The sequence below is a fragment of the Lepeophtheirus salmonis genome, chromosome 7 (assembly GCF_016086655.4).
Source record: "Lepeophtheirus salmonis chromosome 7, UVic_Lsal_1.4, whole genome shotgun sequence".
Classification (NCBI taxonomy): Eukaryota; Metazoa; Arthropoda; class Copepoda; order Siphonostomatoida; family Caligidae; genus Lepeophtheirus; species Lepeophtheirus salmonis.
The window spans coordinates 11,069,885-11,089,338 of record NC_052137.2 but is presented as its reverse complement, the minus strand read 5'-3'; the positions used below and the strand labels follow the sequence as shown (position 1 = coordinate 11,089,338).

Below are 19,454 nucleotides of genomic sequence, written 5' to 3'. Positions count from 1 at the left end.
TAAGTGCTCTTGAGGAGATCAACCTATTTCTTAATAATAAACTCAAAATTGCCCATACAGAAATATATCCATTTTTTAGGTAATTGAGTTACCTGGAAAGAGCTTATTGACTTCTTTTTTTAACGAGAAAACGCTTTTTTTATATATCTATTTCCCATTAGATTTTTATTCTATGTTTTCTCAATTTGTTTTGGGAAAAAGTTATTAACAGAATTAATAACTTTTAACTTAATAAAAAAGTGTACTATCAGATTAAATTTGATTAAATCTTTGATGTTAATTATTTTAATGTAATTTCCGGTTTGTATGCTTTCTTGCTCTTCAAATTTGATAATATTATTAATTTTAAAGAATAAACCTTAAATTGCAAAAATAATAATTCTTTGACAAGACCTATAAATATTTCATCTTTTTAAGAATGGATTAAACAATCTTATTAAACAAAAAGATTACATTTATTTTTATATATGATAAACATTTATAACATGGGGAAATTCTAATAATACTATTGTTCTTGTCATTCCGCAATGAATCGTTAAAACATGAATCATTATTTTAGTCACCTACAAAACAAAGATTTACATTATGCACAATATACAGTAATACTTTGACATGCGAGTTTAATGGGTTCCTGCTCGGAGCTGGTAGGTATAAGGTCAATATAATCTAATAATCTTACTTGAAGCCCCTCTTGAACAACTCGCATCTATAGAAAACCCTCGTATGTAGGGATGTCCGTGGGGTGGGAGCTGGAGGGGATGTAGCTCCCTCCCCAAATTAAGGAATGTTTTCTTGATTCTAGAATTTTTTTCGTCAAGATGAAAAATTTCTACACGAAAGTAGGGGTTAAAATTTTTATTTTAAAGAATTATTTTCTTAAAAGAGCAAATAAAATTATTTTTTTTGTATATAACTATGGATTTTTCTTTTTTTAAATTTAATATTTGAAATTTATAGATTTTTGAAATTTTTTTGTGAACAACTGTGGATTTGTTCCAAAAAATTAATTTTTTTGCCAATAGCTTTGAATTTTTGTTTGTTTTTTTCCCCAAAAAGTCCTTTATTAGTAAGTTTATACCTGATATGTAGGAACTATTATTATTACTGTCTTTACACCAAACACAACCATCCCATTATGTTCATTTTGGAAGAAAAACTTATATTTGTTTAGGGGAGAGAGTCGGCTAGAAATTTATATTGAGGCAAAGGGGGCGCCAGCCCGAAAAAGTTTTGGAAGCCCTGCTCTAACGCAAAGAGGTAGAATATTCTTGAAGATAAGTATTTAAACCTAATAGTGTTTCGACATGTATAAAAAAGGCGAAAGAGGAGTTGCAATAAAAGCTGTGTATGAAGGGATAATTATATAAAGGAAAGGAGAGTGGCCTATATTTCACTGGTCAGTAGTGCTTCTGATGTTCAAACTTTGCGATTTATGAAAGCTATAACAAATGTATTCCATTTTATTTAAAATTCCTCACGCAAATAATATAATAGACGCTAATCAATCATGAAGTAGAGAGAACAAAGATTCAGCACCTATATATATATTTTTGAGAGGAACAGCTAGCGAAAGTTGACAAAAGGCAACAAAGGTCTCCTTTGTCTCAGATCTATTTTTTTAACTGAGACACTGCAAATGTCCAATGTGTAAGGAAAATGCAAAACTTGAGTGTCCCAGATACAATATTATGCTACATCTACATTGCTTCTATAATTGTTTCAAATAAGAATAAATATATTATAATTTTTTTTTTCCCGTGAAATTTCATTTCTGTAAATACAAAGTTTACCTATCAGAATATGCTTATCTAATTTTCCATGTAACAATAAAAATAATTTCACTAAATGATATATCTATTCTTATATCTAAATACTAATTATACTAGCAATTGGTTTACCAGCCCCTATTGGGGCCCATAGGGATTTTTAGATTTAAAAAAATATATCTCTCACATTTGAATAATAAATAGATAAACTTTACCGCCGAGTAGTTTCCACCTTTTATCATTCTTTTAAGAATCTTTATCGAGTTGTCTTCCTCGATGCAACTCTAACATCTTTAAATACTACTGAATCTTTTTTTTTCATCAAAGATTCTAGCGTTGCTTTTTGTGAATCCAGAGGGTGACACAAAATTGGATGGTTCTGTAGCTTCACCAGACCAAAATCAATACAGTCCGATTACGTAAGAATAGGCTTCCCCATATGGGTTACCACAAATCAACTACTAACAGTATTTTACCATCAAGATAGACTTTCATCTGGGCCAGGTGTAAGATTTTGAATTTATCACCTCCAAACACCCCTTAAGACTCAGGGTTCTCTTCTAAGCGATCCAATTTTACAAATTTAATGGCTGAAGTTGACTTGACCGATGATTTTCAGGACACTGCTAAATGTTCAATTACTCAACACTTCGAAAATTTCCAGGTACTCGCCGGGCACTTGGTTTTTCAAAAATACATGCTCACAGTTGCAAAATAAATATTTCTTTGGAGGAGGAAGATACTTGGGTTTGGAAATCCACTTCTTGGAGGTCTTTTTGATTATAGATTTTGGTTTTTTGTATTTTGATGGAAATATATCGTCTTTTCACTCCATCTCACTAACATTTAGGGACGAAGTCTCCATAGATCAAAATTTGGCATAGTCTCTGAGTTGCGTAACAAAATCATCTATAAGCTCACCTTGAACTTGCTTCATTACCGCTAGCCTATACCTTTCGAAGAGTACGGACTCCTTGGGAGAAAAATCCTCGGACATGGCTCTGACGACAATTTGACTATAATCCTCCTCTTCCTTCTTGTTAAGTTTTATTGTCTTAAACCATTGAAGTGCTTCGCTTCCAGCGCAATGTAAGAGTAAAACGTTCTTCTTTTTTTTTCTGCTGACGCCTCCCCAGACAATGAAGCATAAATCGTCCAACCAGGAAGCCCACCTATTACCCGGATGGCTCCCACTTAGGACGAAGGACTGGGCTGACTAACCCCTAAATCACTCGTAGGCAACGAGGCAGACTCCTTTACAAGAATTTGTTCATAAATTGAAAAATAATATGTTTTGATCCCTCCCACAGGCAATGAGGTACTCCGGAACTACTTCAGACTTTTTATTCCCCTTCGGTTCTTCCACTCCTTAAACTCCAACTCCACACAAAGGTTATGCTTAAGGACATACAATGTTTCACCATCCTCGACGTCATGTGTTATGTATTAATACTGGAACGATGGATGGTTAAGACCCCTTAAACGACGGTGGATATCAAAAATGATACCCATTTATTTTTTTATATTTATAACTGTTAGGGGTTGCTAAAATTGAAAGTAATACTTTAGCAGTCACTTCTATGTAAAAGATAATCCAGCATTAATTCCATCAAAGTCCAAATTATTCTAAAAAAATATTGGCGAAAATACATTTTGGTTGAATAAAGTCTTGCCATTTGAAAAAAACACAGGACTTATATAACTGGATTTGAAGCCTATAATATGCAATTTTTTTATAAATAATTATCTACTGTTCCGTTCCAAAATTATACATATATTTACGTACAGTATCTTAGATGTAGTATCCATGCAAATGAAAATAAACAATGTATATATAAAAAGCCAGGATTTATAAATAAATGGCAATAGCAGTCAACTTAGTTGCCGTCAGACAATGCTATTGCACCATTTATTTTGTTCCGACTTCTGGTAAAGAATATTTTACATTATCCACAGACGAGTTTCATACAATAGTACAGTTTTAATAGCGTTGAAAAGTTACAATTTTGTGCAAGTAAACCATGACCTGCGGACAGCATTGATTCTCGAAGATTACGAGGAACATGCTCTAAGTAAATCTTTTCATTGTTTTGAGTGGCTCAAAAAAATCAAAAGTGTTCATTTTGACGTTAAGAAATATAGAACGTTCAAACAAATCACTAAATTTGTTTCAAGACGGCTTTGAGTTCCTAAAACCTGGCAAAACTTTTAACACTAAACACTACCGTCAAAAATGATCAATTTGAATACATTTTTTTAAATGACCAGAATATCAAAAAAGGAGACACAAAGTGATATTGCCCCGTCTTATTTCCACCTCTTTACATTGAACATCACATATGTAAACTTGCTCAGCATCTCTTAAATTTTTGATAAGATGTGCAAAAATGGACAGGTGGCTGGTTGAGCTCAAAAGAGAAACAAATTTCTGTAAAACAGCCTGGGATAATGTATAGCTAGCGATGGCAATACTTCGAATAGTGTAATTTCATTCAATAACTGTATATTCTCTATAGAAAAAAAATTACATTTTCATCGTATAACACATGGGCTGAAAAGTTGTTTTTATTAAAAATTCAGTACTAACTGGAAATGAAGTTATTTAACAAACAATACCGCAATCTATGTGGGAAGCCTGGGACTTCTCAGTGCATTATATATATAGTAATATAACAACTATTAACGAGTCATTATATATTAAAACACTTATAATCTCGTGTTGTAATTTTTGAAACAATCCAAGAGATATCTTGAAATACTTTTTATATGTCGTTCCACAAAATTAGACATTAACAATTTAAGTTGATTGAATAGTTTCCTGACATAAACAATAAAATGTCGTTTTGACAAAAACTTATTTTTTACAATAAAAGAAATGTATTATTTCATTGAAAAAAATATATTATGTCTTTTCAATTAGGTTCCTAAGATAGTTCAAAGAATTTAACATACGACGCTTCGAAAAGTGGAAGCAAGACATAAAAATATATTGAAATTATAGTAGGTATATGTTTTTGATAGAAGGATGGGACAAAAAAAAAGTAGAACTGTCTGACGTAAAGAAGGACACCATGACATTCTTACCCATTATTGCCGGTAACTATCGTGTAAGAAATATTGGGGAGAAAGTTATTCAATTTCAAAATACTCGATTTCAAGTACTAAATGATCAAAACTTGATGAATATTTGTATGAGTACTCATTGTGTTTAATTAAAATCTGAATAAGCATAAAAGGTTGAAAATGGAGAGTAAAGACTAGAGTTACAAGTTTTAAATTTCTACTGAGGTTTGAGGATTTTATGAAGAACATTTGTGAGTACCTTTTTAATATATTTTGTTTAAATTTTATTCATGGAACAAACAAAAAGGAAACAACTTCCTGATTCTGTTCCCTGTGGGAATAGAACCCAGAAATATTGCAAACTAGTTAAGGTGCTCCTCCAACCATTGTGTATGCAGTTAGGGATAGATTTGAGACATCTGGGTCAACTTGAAGCCTTGAATTCCAAAGTTTTGCTTGAGTCCAATTTAAGTGATTTTGGCCTACATCCATGTGCCCTCTATCATTACCGGATCTGAATTCATTGGATTACAGCATATAAAGTGTTGTGTAGAAGAAAGCCAATCAAACCTGCCACAAGAATGTGGCTGACCTGAAGGCTTCCATCATTGCAGCCTGGGACAAGATGGATGAGGCCTAAACCAGGAAGACTTGATCTGTCTTTTGGGCCCGTTTGGAGGCTGTCGTAGCAGCTTATGGGAATCATATTCACTAAATTATATGATGATTTATTTAATAAAATTTTAAGGTTATATCTATTATTGTTCTTTAAATATATGATCAAATATTGTTTGACTAACATGTGTTCAGATTTTGGTTACGCACACTATATTTAAAAATAATTCAAAGAATATTTTTCAAACAAATGAAGTAAAAATTTATCATTGTCAAAAGGCATGAATGGGCTAATCTATATATGTACAATCTAGATATACTTCAGATTTTTTTTAAAACCATACGGGTACACTGTATAAGTTTGCCCACACGTCATACTTTCTCTTTTTATCTCGACATTCGAGACAGCGACAGAGGAAAGTTGAAATTCAGTTCTAGCAACCTTTAAATACTATGGAAAAAACTTTGCGAAGCGAAGAATATATTATTTCAATCGGAAACTTTTTCCAGATATTCGGACAATCAGTACTTTATAGCATCATGAAAGCAGATGGAAGACATTATTATTTGGAGAAGGTTCTCTCATATGGAGTGTACAGGGTGGAGGTAAGGGAATGTAGGAACTTGGAGTATATCTATAGACAGGTCGGAGGAGATCAGATCGTAGAAATAGTTGTATTACTTTACAATGTAATGAGATGTGATCTCCTACGGCCTCATCCTCAGTTCATGGATCGAGTCCTATTCCCTCTTCCTCAAACGATACAGTTTTCTTGTCGCTTTATTTAGTAAATTTATTTCTTTATTATTAAAAGTTTTCAATAATTGAATCGGTAAATAAGCTTATCTGTGTTTCCAAAAATACATACCTATTTTTCATAAATATAAAATTAAAAATGGTGTTGAGACAGGACATCATGAGATCCGCTAGGCTAAGGTTTACCAAAAAATAATTGGTCACGTTCTGCATTCGTCGATGAGCTGATGGAAACGAAAAGAAATCACAAATGAATTGGTGACAGTAGAAGCACAAGAGTCTTACAATTTTTAATGAAATTCAAACACTTTTACGACTTAACAGTACTCACCTAGTACGATCCAAAAAACCACAAGATTTCCAAACATGGCACAAATAATCATGATAGTAAAGATGGTGGTCCATGCCATATCTGCTCCAAATGACATTTGATTTGGGGCTCCGCTTGAGGAGAAGGATGAGGTAGGTGTAATTGTTGTACTGTTGTTGGTATTATTGTCATCGATAAGAGAAAAATTTGGAGTCGTGCAAGGAAAAAGAGTTGTTGAATCCATGTCAGCCATACTACTTGACGACCTTCTTCATGGAATTTCTTATTTCTTTTATGAAAAGTTGAACCATTAGTTTTCTGATGTTAATGAAAAAGTGATATTAAAAGAAACAAGAGTCGTAGGGTTATTGTAAAATTAAAGAAATATATAATCAGTGACATAAATAAAGTGTTTAATTAAGTAAATACATACATATATTTACATTAGAACTTGACTAAACAATATCGGGGAATCAATCAAGTTAATTGATGATAGATCGATTGAGGAGAAGTTACACAATCTAATCTTTTTTTACCTTTACCTGTTTGCTTTTACCTCGAAAAATATTTAAAGGATATTTATAACTCATTAATTTTACTTTTAGGGCCTACAAAATATTGTTTATATATATATTTTTAAACAACTTCTACATTGTTGAGTCAAATTTTTCAACTTAAAGAATCTAAACAAAAACCCAAGTATAAAATATAGTTATTAGATACATGTTTTCAAATTCAAAAAAATTATGGCTGTATCTTCTTTTGAATCGGATAAATGTCTTTTAAATACAAAAAAAAATGAACAAATATGGAGTTCTTCCTTGAAATTTGAATAACTTTAGCATTTTGTATTACAATTATAAATATAATAGTTTGTTAGAAAGGGGAAACAAAATACTTTATTTCTTTTTTAGTACCAAAAAAAATTATTTACTTAAAGAATTTGTGGTTTTCCCTATTGGACAGATGGAGTTGCACCAATACTTTTTAACGACTTTTACAACATTTTCCCTACATTTATATGATCAAAAAAGGTAATATATATATATATAAAAGGTAATTATTTTTATAGATTTAAATGTTTTTTTAATTGTTTAAGACTTGAAATATTGAAATTTAAATTCGATATTTTATGTTGCTTCATAATGATAAATTGTATGACAATATTCCTTGTAAATGAGAAAATTAAATGAAACAAAGTGACTTAATATATATGTAAAATATTGAATAAACTTACGTAACTCTTGAAAAACTAGATCTTTTTTTTTTTTTTAAGTTTCCTTTTTCCTTACCGTCAGGATCAAAATATGAATTTAATTTAAGGCATGGGAAATCGCTTTTAATGTTCATTTTTTTAAAAATAACTTTAACATTTATAGTTCAAAAAATAAAATAAAAACTGGGATGAAATATTAGAGATGAACACAATGGTCATCTCTAACATAAAAACTCATTTGAGCTCCATTAAAAAATGAATCCATAAATAAATCTAGTTATCAAGAGAAAAAAATTATTTTGAGTAGATTCGGAACAGTTATCAACCCTGTTTCACTTGAGTCGATGAACTTTTGACCCAACCTATTAATGAAGTTATTTTTCATAGATAAAAACTAAACAACAATGATGGAATAAAACAGTCAATGTAGGGGGGAAAATTATTTGAAATTTTGTAAATTGGTTCACAGCAAATTGAAAATACAGCTGGTATTTTACCTCCTAAATGAATCATTATGTGAGATTTCTTCTTAAAAACTAAAAAATGACGTTTGATAAAAAGAAAGAGAAATAAATTAAAAAATTATTTAGAAAATGACAGATATTTCAATTAAAAATCAATTTTTATGTGTCATATTTATAACCAAACAAATTTCCAGACATTTTTTTTTTTGTACCTGAAAAATACAAAATTGCAATTTTCACCGATTTCTTTTTCCCCCATAACTTCTTTGATTTTGAATACATTTAGAAGACGTTTTATTTTTTATAGTTGTTTTTAAGACACCGGTCACTTTTTTATTTATAATCAACACCCTATCTAGTATCCTTTAGCTCAAAAAAGAATTTTGTGTATGAGTATAGAATAAGCACTCTTAATCCACCCCCCATCCCACCTCAAAAAAATTTAAAAAAAAGTACACACACACAATCTTTATTTTATAGATATATTGTATACAGATTAAATGGGAAGTTGCCATGTGTAGATATTTAATCTTTTCTCTTTCTCCTTTTCTAATTTACTTAAGTCGAGACAACACTAAAGTGATATAATTTTAACTATTTAAATCTTGACTTTTGAAGTTTCAGATGAGGAAAAATTATACAACGGTTGGAATGGTCATTTAAGTGACTTCTCTGCCCCATTTTTTTTATATTTTTATTCAATGTGGGATGTGATCGGACTTTTTTCTGGTTTTGAGACTTAACCTTTAGTACAACTCTTCAAAATTTGTTGTGAATTGAACAATATCTTACATTGGGACATTTGGATTAAATATATTGGATTATTTTCATTTTATTACCTATAATAAACATATTTTGTTTAACAAATCTGAATGATTTCTATTTTCTTTAATTATAGGTTTTAATCACATAGAGTTAGATACCATCTTTTAATATCGGATTGATTTATTCGCTGGTTTGGTATGCAATCACGACAATTATCGACTACTTGTAGAATGTTTTGAAAGTTTTGCTTGTTTTTTTTTAACTTTATTGTCACTGCAAGTCTTCACTCCCCTCTCTGTGGTATCATTTACAACAGATAGGTTTCCGACTATGGATTTTATATTAACATAACTACTGTTAGATTTTTATTTAGTCTTTAAAAAATCAAAATTGATATTTAATATTCGAAATAATGCCCATTTATCTGACAACTCACTAAACAATTCTAATGGAACTAATTCTTCTGTTCCATTTTACCCATTGACAACCCCATTGATTAAATAATGACTCCTGGAAAAGCAAGTTGTACATTTTTATATTGTAGGCTAGTATGAATTAGATTTAAATCATTAAGAGGGGCAGAAGTTGAAGATTGAGTTGTCATCTACCAAGGAATATAACATTATACCAAGAAATGAACAAATTGTTTTAATTTTTCCAATTTTCTCCAGGATAAAAACTGCTCCTTGAGGCACTACATTTATTCAAGCTAATAGTAGTCTCATTTTAATTGAGTTTTTTTTATATTTTATTTTTGCCATCGACTGAGCATTGTCAAGAATTCAGGATCTTTGAATTTTTTTTTTTTTTTAATTTCAGAGGCGCTTCACCATGATAAACGAGTATAAGCTTGAATAGTTAAATGCTTAATAGTTTGCTTGCAGAGTGAAATTATAATTATTTTTTTGTGTGTTTGCATTTTCTTCTTTTTCTATGTATTGAAAGACAATCTCTTTTTTCGTGGTTTAATATTCCAAACTTTTTTTAAATCTTCCAATAAAGAAACTTCTTTACTTTTTGATACTTCCATTTTCAAAAGAATGTGTAAGCAACCTTTGTCTAATATGATGTCTACAATCAAGTGACAACAACTCTCTTTCAAAAATTGATTAATATATATGCAAACTGCAGATAGTTTCCCAATGTTCGATGCTGTTGTGTCAAACACCATTTCCCTAATATTTTTGTACATTTCAATCACTCAATAAATTTAAAGTATGTTTTTTTTTTCAATTCTTTGACTGAGTAAATCAACTGTTTTGTGTTGTAATGCAGGAACACAAAGTAATTTTACTCTATCAATTCTTGAAACAAGTATTGGATAATCTTTAATTCCAAGCAATTAGGATTTTCAGATGTTTCCATCACAGTGCAATGGATGGAGGTTTCCAGGAACTTCTAAATAGTTTTGCAATACTAGTAACGGTTTCAGTATGATATTTGTAGCCTTGCCCATAACTTAAATTAATATTTTTTACGTCAGCGTTACTTGCTTTGATCAAGGCTAAAGTTATTTCTGTCAGGTCTGTGACTGAAACATTATTACTTTTCTTGAATTAACTTTGGAAATGATCAAGGTTTAATTTGAAGAAAAAAACAGCCGTTTATTCGATACATAAATTATTGTTTTTTCCATCTTAATAATAGTATTGGGCCCAAAAAATCAATATACATATGTATATGTGATCTACACATTTCAAATACGAAAAGTATTCATGACATGAATACTGTAAACTTCCCAAATGATGAGGTTGACAACAAAATAGTATATCAAAAGTTTAATAAGTAAATAAAAATATATGTAAATCTATCAAAAGCAGAATATAAATTTATATAACAACTTCAAATTCAGGGTGCGGCAACATAACTTCCTATTTTAAAATGCTTTGCAATCAGCCTCTAGAAGTAGCGGGCTGGGCAATGGGCATGATTTCATTCTAGAGGTGAAATTCTAAAGTGCTTTTGGATATACCGTCTGTCACTATCATGTGTTAGTGTAATGAAGAACGTGGGTTTGCCGTCGAAAATAAATATTGCCAAAAAATAATTTATACTTATTCTTACCACTTCATCTACAGTTGGTAGGAGAAGAAGAAAAAATAAAGTATAAATGCAAACTACAAACCATGATTAACTATGTGAGGTAGTTGTTAACTATGTTTGGGTTCATAATTTGTCATTGACTCTTCGAATTTCATGGGCAACAAGCTATAAATTCCTATTACATGTTCTCTGCACTCTTTTGTTATTTGCATTTATTCTTAAGATGTTATTCTTCTCTTACAAACTGTAGATAGAGTACAGTTAGTCCCCCTCTATTATAGCCCCACTGTAAGTCAAGTGGTCATTCATTTTTAAATAACATTATTTTCATCGTTGGCGCGCCAAAGTTTAATCCAGGGAGTATGTTAAAATCCCTTTGCAATTTCCAACATATTATCTGTGCAGAGCGAAGTTTTATGACCTTTATGCAGTCATCGAAACAAGAATAAGGAGTAGACTGGATATAACTCCGGGTGTCTTTGTCTATCATTAACCCCAGATGGTACCATCTCGCTGCAAAGAAATAAGCTCTGGGCTCCCATTGATTTAGCGAACTGGACAATTTTTGATGTTATAATAGCGTTACACAGGGTAGTACAGATAAATTAGGAAAATGTTTAAATGCTTATAACGAACCAACAAGAGGGGGTAAAACCATATTTATTATTATTATTTGAAAGCTAAATTTAATCACATTCAATTATTAATAATAAAATCCACATCCATTGACAACCTCGCCCACCCAGCGCCGGAAGCTCTAGAAGCCCGAGTGAACTTGTGCAGATCCACCCTTGCCATTGGAATGGTTCTGGCTTTGCAATTTTAATTTATATTCCCTAGATGGGTGTAGTAGTCCAAAGAAGAAACTACACCTTCGAACAAGACAGTGCACGTGACCACAAGGCCAAAGAATGCAGAATGTCTTGGCCACAAAATGTCCTCACTTTTGGAGCCCGAACTTTTGGTCTCAAACCCCCCGGGCCTTAATCTATGCTATTTCTATCTCTGAGGGAGTGTCGAGCATGAGGCTTGTCCCAAGTATCATTCGTCAGTGGATCCGTATAATGACAAATCTGGATCCACACAAAGTTGCCCGGCCCCGACAAAACTTCTGGCGCCGTTTGGCCTAGGTTATTATGAGAGGCGAATCTCATTATAAATAATTGAACTAGACTAAATGTAGCATTCAAATAATATAAAGTTATATTTTTAACCCCACCAACATAGATCGAGTGTTATTAGCCTTTAAATATTTTTCTAATTTATCTGGACCACCCTGTATGGTTGGAACAATGTGCTAATAAAGTTATTATGTCCTAATGTAGATTAAAGTTTGTAAATAAGCAAACTTAACTTAACGTGATATAACTAATTAATAGTATACATATTTGTTTATTATTAATATTTCTTCTACAATAATAGCATTATAATGCTCAAGCAATGTGCTAATAAAATTCTATATGAGTACACAGTGGATTCACGTTTATGATTACTTGAATAGTTGTAGTCAAATTGTCAATCGTTGACCCGTCCGCAATTAAAAAAGGTTGGAGACCACTGGTTTACTAGACAAAATAAATTATTGTAGCTAATAAAATTTGCACTAAAATGGTCGTTGTTTCGCCAAGTCTACGTTAGTCTTGGTTTTGGAGTAAAATATGTCTTTGGAAAACCAAACTTTTCACAGCTCAGTCTTTCAAAAATAAATGGAAAGCATAATATTTAATTTAACTATTACATAATTACATTAAATATCGCTCTTTCACGAATATATTTAAGCATATATTGCTCAGAATAGTTTATTATTTATATTTTCTTGATTTAAATATGAAATAAGGTCATAAAACCTTATGGGAAATGAGAAGTCCTTATTTATAAAGGCATAAATATATATTGGTAATTTTTTTATAAATTTTCACTAAGAAACTGATTTCACTCAAATTTTGTATATGGTGATATTAATAGTAGTCATACTTAGAAGTGATATATTGGATCTGTAACTCATTCCAAATCTGAGTTCTGAGGTCTAAAAAGATGAAAATGACCCTCCTCCAGTAAAAATAATTTTATAATATTTAATTTTCCTGAATTGAATCAATTCAGCAAAATTTTGAAAGATTAAATTGTAAACTATTAGATTTATATATATATATTTTTGATGCTCCTTTAATTGGTTCGATGGAGTTGCACTGATTAAGTATAAGTAAACATTATTGTATTACAATTACTCCATCTAACCTAGGAATCTTTTTGTGAAATCCATATACTTACATAAAGTATTATATATTTCTTTCTCTAGGAATCACCTGGGATCAAACGCACATTGAGTTCAAGTGAATAATATCTCCCGAGCATATTGTCCATGAACTATGTTTTAATATACATATATAAAAAAATAATTATGGATCTTTAATTACTACATTACTGTATTCGTTCGGATCGTATTACATTAAATCCAAATGAGTATTAAGTAAGAAAAGCTGGCTGACTTTAATTGGACTTAAACTATTTCTGCATTCAGATATTATTTGTCCTACCATGCTGAAGATACGTTCCGATGGGACAAATGTAGCAATAATGCATATCCTTTTTTTCATTAATTCTTCAAGTCTAGGATAAATAATCCGTCGACTTTACCACCAGACTAGAAGGTATGAAGTTCTTGATGATAGAGATTCTGCTACAAAGGTACGAACTTCTAAAAATACATCTGAAGATGCATTATAATATTCTAATGCCATCTTTAACTAATTCGAAATTGGAAGTCCTCACTGAACAAGAATTTGAAGGGATGAAACAAACATGGGAGGCTTTAAATCCCTCTTCCTTAAGTTATTCTATACATTTTTTCTAATATATATATAATACCTTAAAATTGGGCCCTTGTGTTCGTAGGCTTGGATAATTCGCCTCTTCCACCTCCAAGCTTGTTTTAAAACTGCCTACTCAATAGGATAATGTTACCTTCAAATAGCAATGCATTTCTTGAAGTATAGGGATTAGGTTTAAAGTTATTTCGATGATTCGTTCGTTTAAAGATTCGTTCTTTTAAAGATTATGTTCTTTTGAAGATTAATTCTTTGAATAATTTGTTCTTTTAAAGATTCAGTTTTTCTGATGATTCGTTCCTTTGACGATTCAGTTCTTTTGGTGAATCAGTTCTTTTGTTAAAATAGTTCAGTTAGTAAATTAGATCTTTTGTTAAAATAGTTCAGTTGGTGACTTTGCAGTCGGTTGTTGCGCGAAATAGAGTGCACTTAAATTATTAAGCTACCGTGCGATACTTGATAATATTTATATTTCAAAATAACTTAACAAAAAAATCAAAATTGATAGAAATATTTGATTGAGGTTAAGTGATATATTCTATATATGAGAAACTTAGGATATAAACGAACGAATCACTCATTCAACTGAGTTGGTTGAAAAACAAGGAATCGTTCCCGAACGGCACAGCACTAATTCCCTCTCCACCCTTAACTTTACCTACTATAAAAGTGAGGTGAAGCCATCAGCCCGGTGGGAGTTCAGAGTTGGGAACCTGACGCCAATTGACATCAAAACCAAGTTACAAAACTGTTTGATTGACCTTGAATCTGATTTGCGCTACACCATTTCAAAAGTGGAACCGAACATTGAGGCACTCGTCAAAATAAATAATGCAAAAGACTCATTAACACGTATGGGTCAGGTATTACATTTTCTGTATGTTTTTAAGGTCCAAATTAATTAAGAAAAAAAAATAGCAAATCTTTTCATATGTATTTTATTTCCATGTGATAATTGTTCCTAAAATATAATATATATATAAAAAAAAATTAGTGGACATAAAATGTCACAAAAAAGGAAACAACGTACATTTACGTACTAAGCACTGCATGGGTTAAAATGAATTTGTAAAGGACCGATGTAGTGGTGGGAAATGGGGGGAAAAGGGTTAAGAACCACTTAACTATACTGTTTTGTTACGAATATAAAAAGATATATTCGATAAAACCATCGTCTTTTCTTCTTTTTACTATAAATATAAAGTTAGGATTTTGTAGATGGCATCATTATTTGTAATTTCATCTTTTTACCAATCTACACTTTATTTTAAATAAAGTATAAGTGATCTATCTTTAAAAACCTAAAATTTTAAAAGTATCAAAGACCACTACATCTTTGACAGTTAAAGTTAACAAATTTATTTTTAAAAATATATTCTATTAGCTATATTATGCTAACTAATAGCCTTTCAATGATACAAGGGTAAGCAGAAGTATCCGAACAATATTTTCAATTAAATTTCTATAATAGTAAATGGCATTTTAAGCCAAAATTTATTAAATATGAAGTTTAAATTGAATAATTAGCTGTTGTATCATTCAATATGATCACCCTAAGAATATATCAGTTACTGTAAACAGGCCATAAAGGCTGTGCAAGCCCTTATTATATCTTTTTGGTGAAGTGTGATATGGTCCTCCTCACAGAGAGCTCGAGGGATTTCAAGGAGCTATGGAATGTTTGTTTACTTTCCTTCTTAGCTCCGACCACAACTAGAAATCACACGTGTTTAGGTCAGGGATATTGGAATGTCATTCCTCAGCTTTAATAACGACGTGGAACTGCCTGTCTAGGTAATGTATGACAGTTTCGGCAACATTACAAAGGTGCTCAGTCTTAAATCCACATTAAACTTGTGTCTGGATGGTATTTGGCTTACAGCCATTATATTAGGACATTCCTAAGAATATTTAAGTATAATGAGGACGTCAACTTAAGACCGTTGTCAAAATCGTGAGCCGGCATGACATTCCCGTCACTGGTGATCAAGCCAAACACCAATAGCATGGACAGGAACAGGGGGTTCATCACAGTTGGAACATTAACTCTGTCCTTTGCCAGCCAGATATCCGGATTTTCTTTGATAGAGCTCTTGAGCACATCCAGGAAGTGTCCAATCCATTTTTTGCTTTTTGTGAACCCATAAAGAATAGGAAATCCCCTTACCCTCCTTCAGTCGCTTGTAGACGTCATAGACGTTGATCCTGGTATATTTTGTGATTTTTTATCATTGTCTTAGTATCGTTGTCGGCCTCAAACAATTCTACAATGACTTTACGCTTGTGTTCTTGCTACTTCATGATGAAATTTAACAGATTAAGTATCTTGTTAGTTAAGAATTTATTGCTGTTTACATACATACAGTTAAAAAATAGTACAGATATGCATACAAAACTACACATTCATACGTCAAAGAACACGTCTACGCAAAGGTTATTTGTGCTAGAAAAGCAGAAATTGATCTAAAGCCTTTCTTAATTTTATCATTATTATCAGAGTTGGGCAAGTTAATGCAACTTAACTTTGATAAGTTAATAAGTTAAGTTAATTGGCTTTTAACTTAACTAGTTAATTATTTAAACAGCGTTATTTTAACTTCAACTTAAGTAGTTAATTTTTAGTTTATCAAAATTAATTTGAACTAAACTAGTTAATTTTTTATACTGCATTATTTTTATTTTAACTTAACTTGGTTAAGTTAATTAGTTAAAATTAAATGTATTTTGTTATTCTAAGTTGAAATACTAAAAAACTGTCTTTAAGTAATTGTTAGTTATCCGATGATTTAGTTAAACACTGTGTTGACACTATTTGTTTTATTAAACTTTTCAACTTAGTCATTCTACATCAAATCTATAAAAAATATATTTCCTCAGTGTAGTAGAAATTATTTTATATTAGCTCAGATGTTTTTATAATTTTACTTATATTTTAAAGTTAGATAGAAGCTCAAATATTTAAATTTTAGCTTTTTTTGAATTTCATTTTAGTAGTAACTTTTATCTATATTTTTTTCCCCCGTTTAATTGGAAGTGGAGAAAATTTCAGCCAGAGAGATCGACAGAATAATTTTAATTATAAAGTCTTTATAAATCTTTCAATGGACTAACTTAAATAGTTATTTTTTAATATCAAAATTAATTTTAACTTAAACAAGATTGGGTGAGTAAATTTAACTTAAATTACTCTAAAGTTAATTAACTTAAACTTAATTAGTTAAAAAAAAAAACTCGAAATTAACTTTACCTTAACCAGTTAATTTTCATAAAAATTGAAATTAACTTTAATTCAATTAGTTATAAAAAAATAAAATAATAATTAACTTTAACTCAACTAGTTAAAAAGATAAACGAACATCCCCATCAATGGTTATTATCAATAATTTGTTTAATTTTCACACACATATGAATTTATGGATTATGTAAAAACTATGTATTTTGTTGTCAGCTGTCGACTCCCTCTTCTCCCTTGTACTTCATGGCTATTTCATAATTTATTATTTTTCATAAATACACAAAGTAACAAATTATTCTATACTTATGAACCGTTTCCAAAAGAACAGGAATACACTTTCTTGTTGCTCCTCGTCGTTTATATAATATAAATATTGGCCATGTTATTATTTCTATGAAGAAATGTTGGCTTCATAGAAATACAATAATAACTAATCATAACTGCTCTTTTAATCAAGTATTAGTAAGCAATATAATAATACAGAATCGAATAAAATGCTATGTAGATTTTAATAATATGTAATTTATTTTAAAAATTGTGAAGAAATAATATGACAGTGATAGTCTGCGAGTATATAAATAACAGTTGGTACGACTGACTTATTTGCATAACTACCAGATGATTTTGGGTCTTTTTTCTGTTTCTCTTAACAGGAAAGGTTACCTGACACGATAAAGATAACAACGTGTTTTGTACATTTAATAAATTTAAGAATACGAAGTTCTTCATCTTCTTCTTGCATGGCTTGGTATCTCTCATACGAGAGTGATGGACATCTTTTAATAAGGTGGTCTACGCTTTGAGATTCTTCCCTGCAAATATTGCACATTACACTTATATTTTTACATTTGCTCAGATGTGCCAAAAATGGCACATTACCTGTGTAGACTTGAACAAGTAGTTTATGTTTTGACGCAAAAGTTTGACACTCTTTTGTTTTGGTTTCTTCGACATGAGATGTGTATGTTGTATTCTTTGATCTTTCCTGTATCTGTTGCTCCAAACTTCGAAGAAGAAGTCACACACCACCTTCCTTATGTAGCTAGGAGATACTCTTACGCACTAAATATTTTGACTTTCAGTACCCCTTTTTGCAAGATAGTCTGGAAATTCGTTTCATGAAATATCTGAATGGCCTTAGCATCAAATTAGATATATGTTTATTTCAAATTTTCGGATGTTTAATATTTATTGGCACTTTACCTTTGTCCTTTTGCTGTTTCATGATGAAATTGAACAGATTAAGTATAAAAACATAAGTCGTTATCTATGGACTGTACTTTCAGGTAAGTTATAGCTCAGCAAGATATACACACTAGAATTATTTTTTTAAATGTAAGTTTGTCTGTAAATTTCTTCTCACCCCTGTTTACGATATATCAATAATCAAAAATTTATCGAAATACTAATTTGATGTCAGAGCTCAATGTTGAATTGAGTTACGGATACAATATTTCATGTATGAATAGGACCAAGATACCACAAATAAAATTTGAGTCAAATCCGTTTACTCTTGAAAATGTGTCGTGGAAAAACCCATAATATATATAATCTTATATAATCCTTATTTTTTTCTGTAAATAAGAAATAATTAAAATATAACCAAGACATTGATGATGTTATTCATAGAATAAAAACCTCATAATGATTCTTCTATTGCCAACAATTGGTGACCAGCTAAAAGTATCACTTTATCCGATACTTATAATTAAAGGTTCACTATTCTCCACGGAAAAACAAAAACAAATTAATGTTCCAAACAAAAAGACGGAATTATATATACATGGAAGTAACAAGAGTTTAACAAAAAATAATTTTAAACACATAAAAGTGACTTTCAAAACCTGTCTCATCAGTTATACAAATTTGATTTAGAAAACTCACTAGACACATCACTCATGTATCATGTTATCAGCTCCCTTATTAGAAAAATTGACTTCTATGTACATAACGACCTATAATAATTAATTGACATAAGTGAAACTCGCTTGAAATTTAATTTTTTTTTATGTAAGAAATGTATAGTACAAAAAACCTTAATTAATCCATTTGTTACATGTTTTAAATGTACTTAAAAAGGAAGACTATTTTTTGTGACTATCAAAATTATTTTTTATAATACTTGACTATTAAAATTCATAGGGAGATAGAATTAGATCCCCTTTGCTTTCTATGTTATAACGAAAAAATGAATTTCCGCAATTTTATATTTATTGTAAGTTATACAAAAATAATATTGACTATTAGTCAACTATTATTTTGATATTTCATTTGATTTATGAAGCTTAATTTGGTCCCTCTCTAATCCATATATGGCTTTTGAAATAAAGTAAATCAATTTCATAATCTTTAAGTACAATCTACGATATCTCCAGAAGATTAATCAAAATAA

At 30.5% G+C, this 19,454-nt stretch overlaps 1 protein-coding gene across 2 annotated transcripts in view; it reads right to left on the bottom strand.

Annotated features, from left to right (window-relative positions):
- Window positions 1–19,454, bottom strand: part of LOC121121611 (tachykinin-like peptides receptor 86C) — a 105,078-nt gene that overhangs the window by 5,927 nt on the left and 79,697 nt on the right. The window contains exons 2-3 of one of the 2 annotated variants that reach the window (XM_071890234.1): window positions 6,533–6,829; window positions 6,314–6,425 (exon numbers count right to left, since the gene is read on the bottom strand). In XM_071890234.1, the coding sequence (XP_071746335.1) occupies window positions 6,314–6,425; window positions 6,533–6,764 (344 nt within the window). In that variant the 5' untranslated portion in view covers window positions 6,765–6,829. Of the gene's footprint in view, window positions 1–6,313; window positions 6,426–6,532; window positions 7,069–19,454 lie in introns of those variants that run through there. The other variant, XM_040716572.2, reaches the window with a different exon arrangement.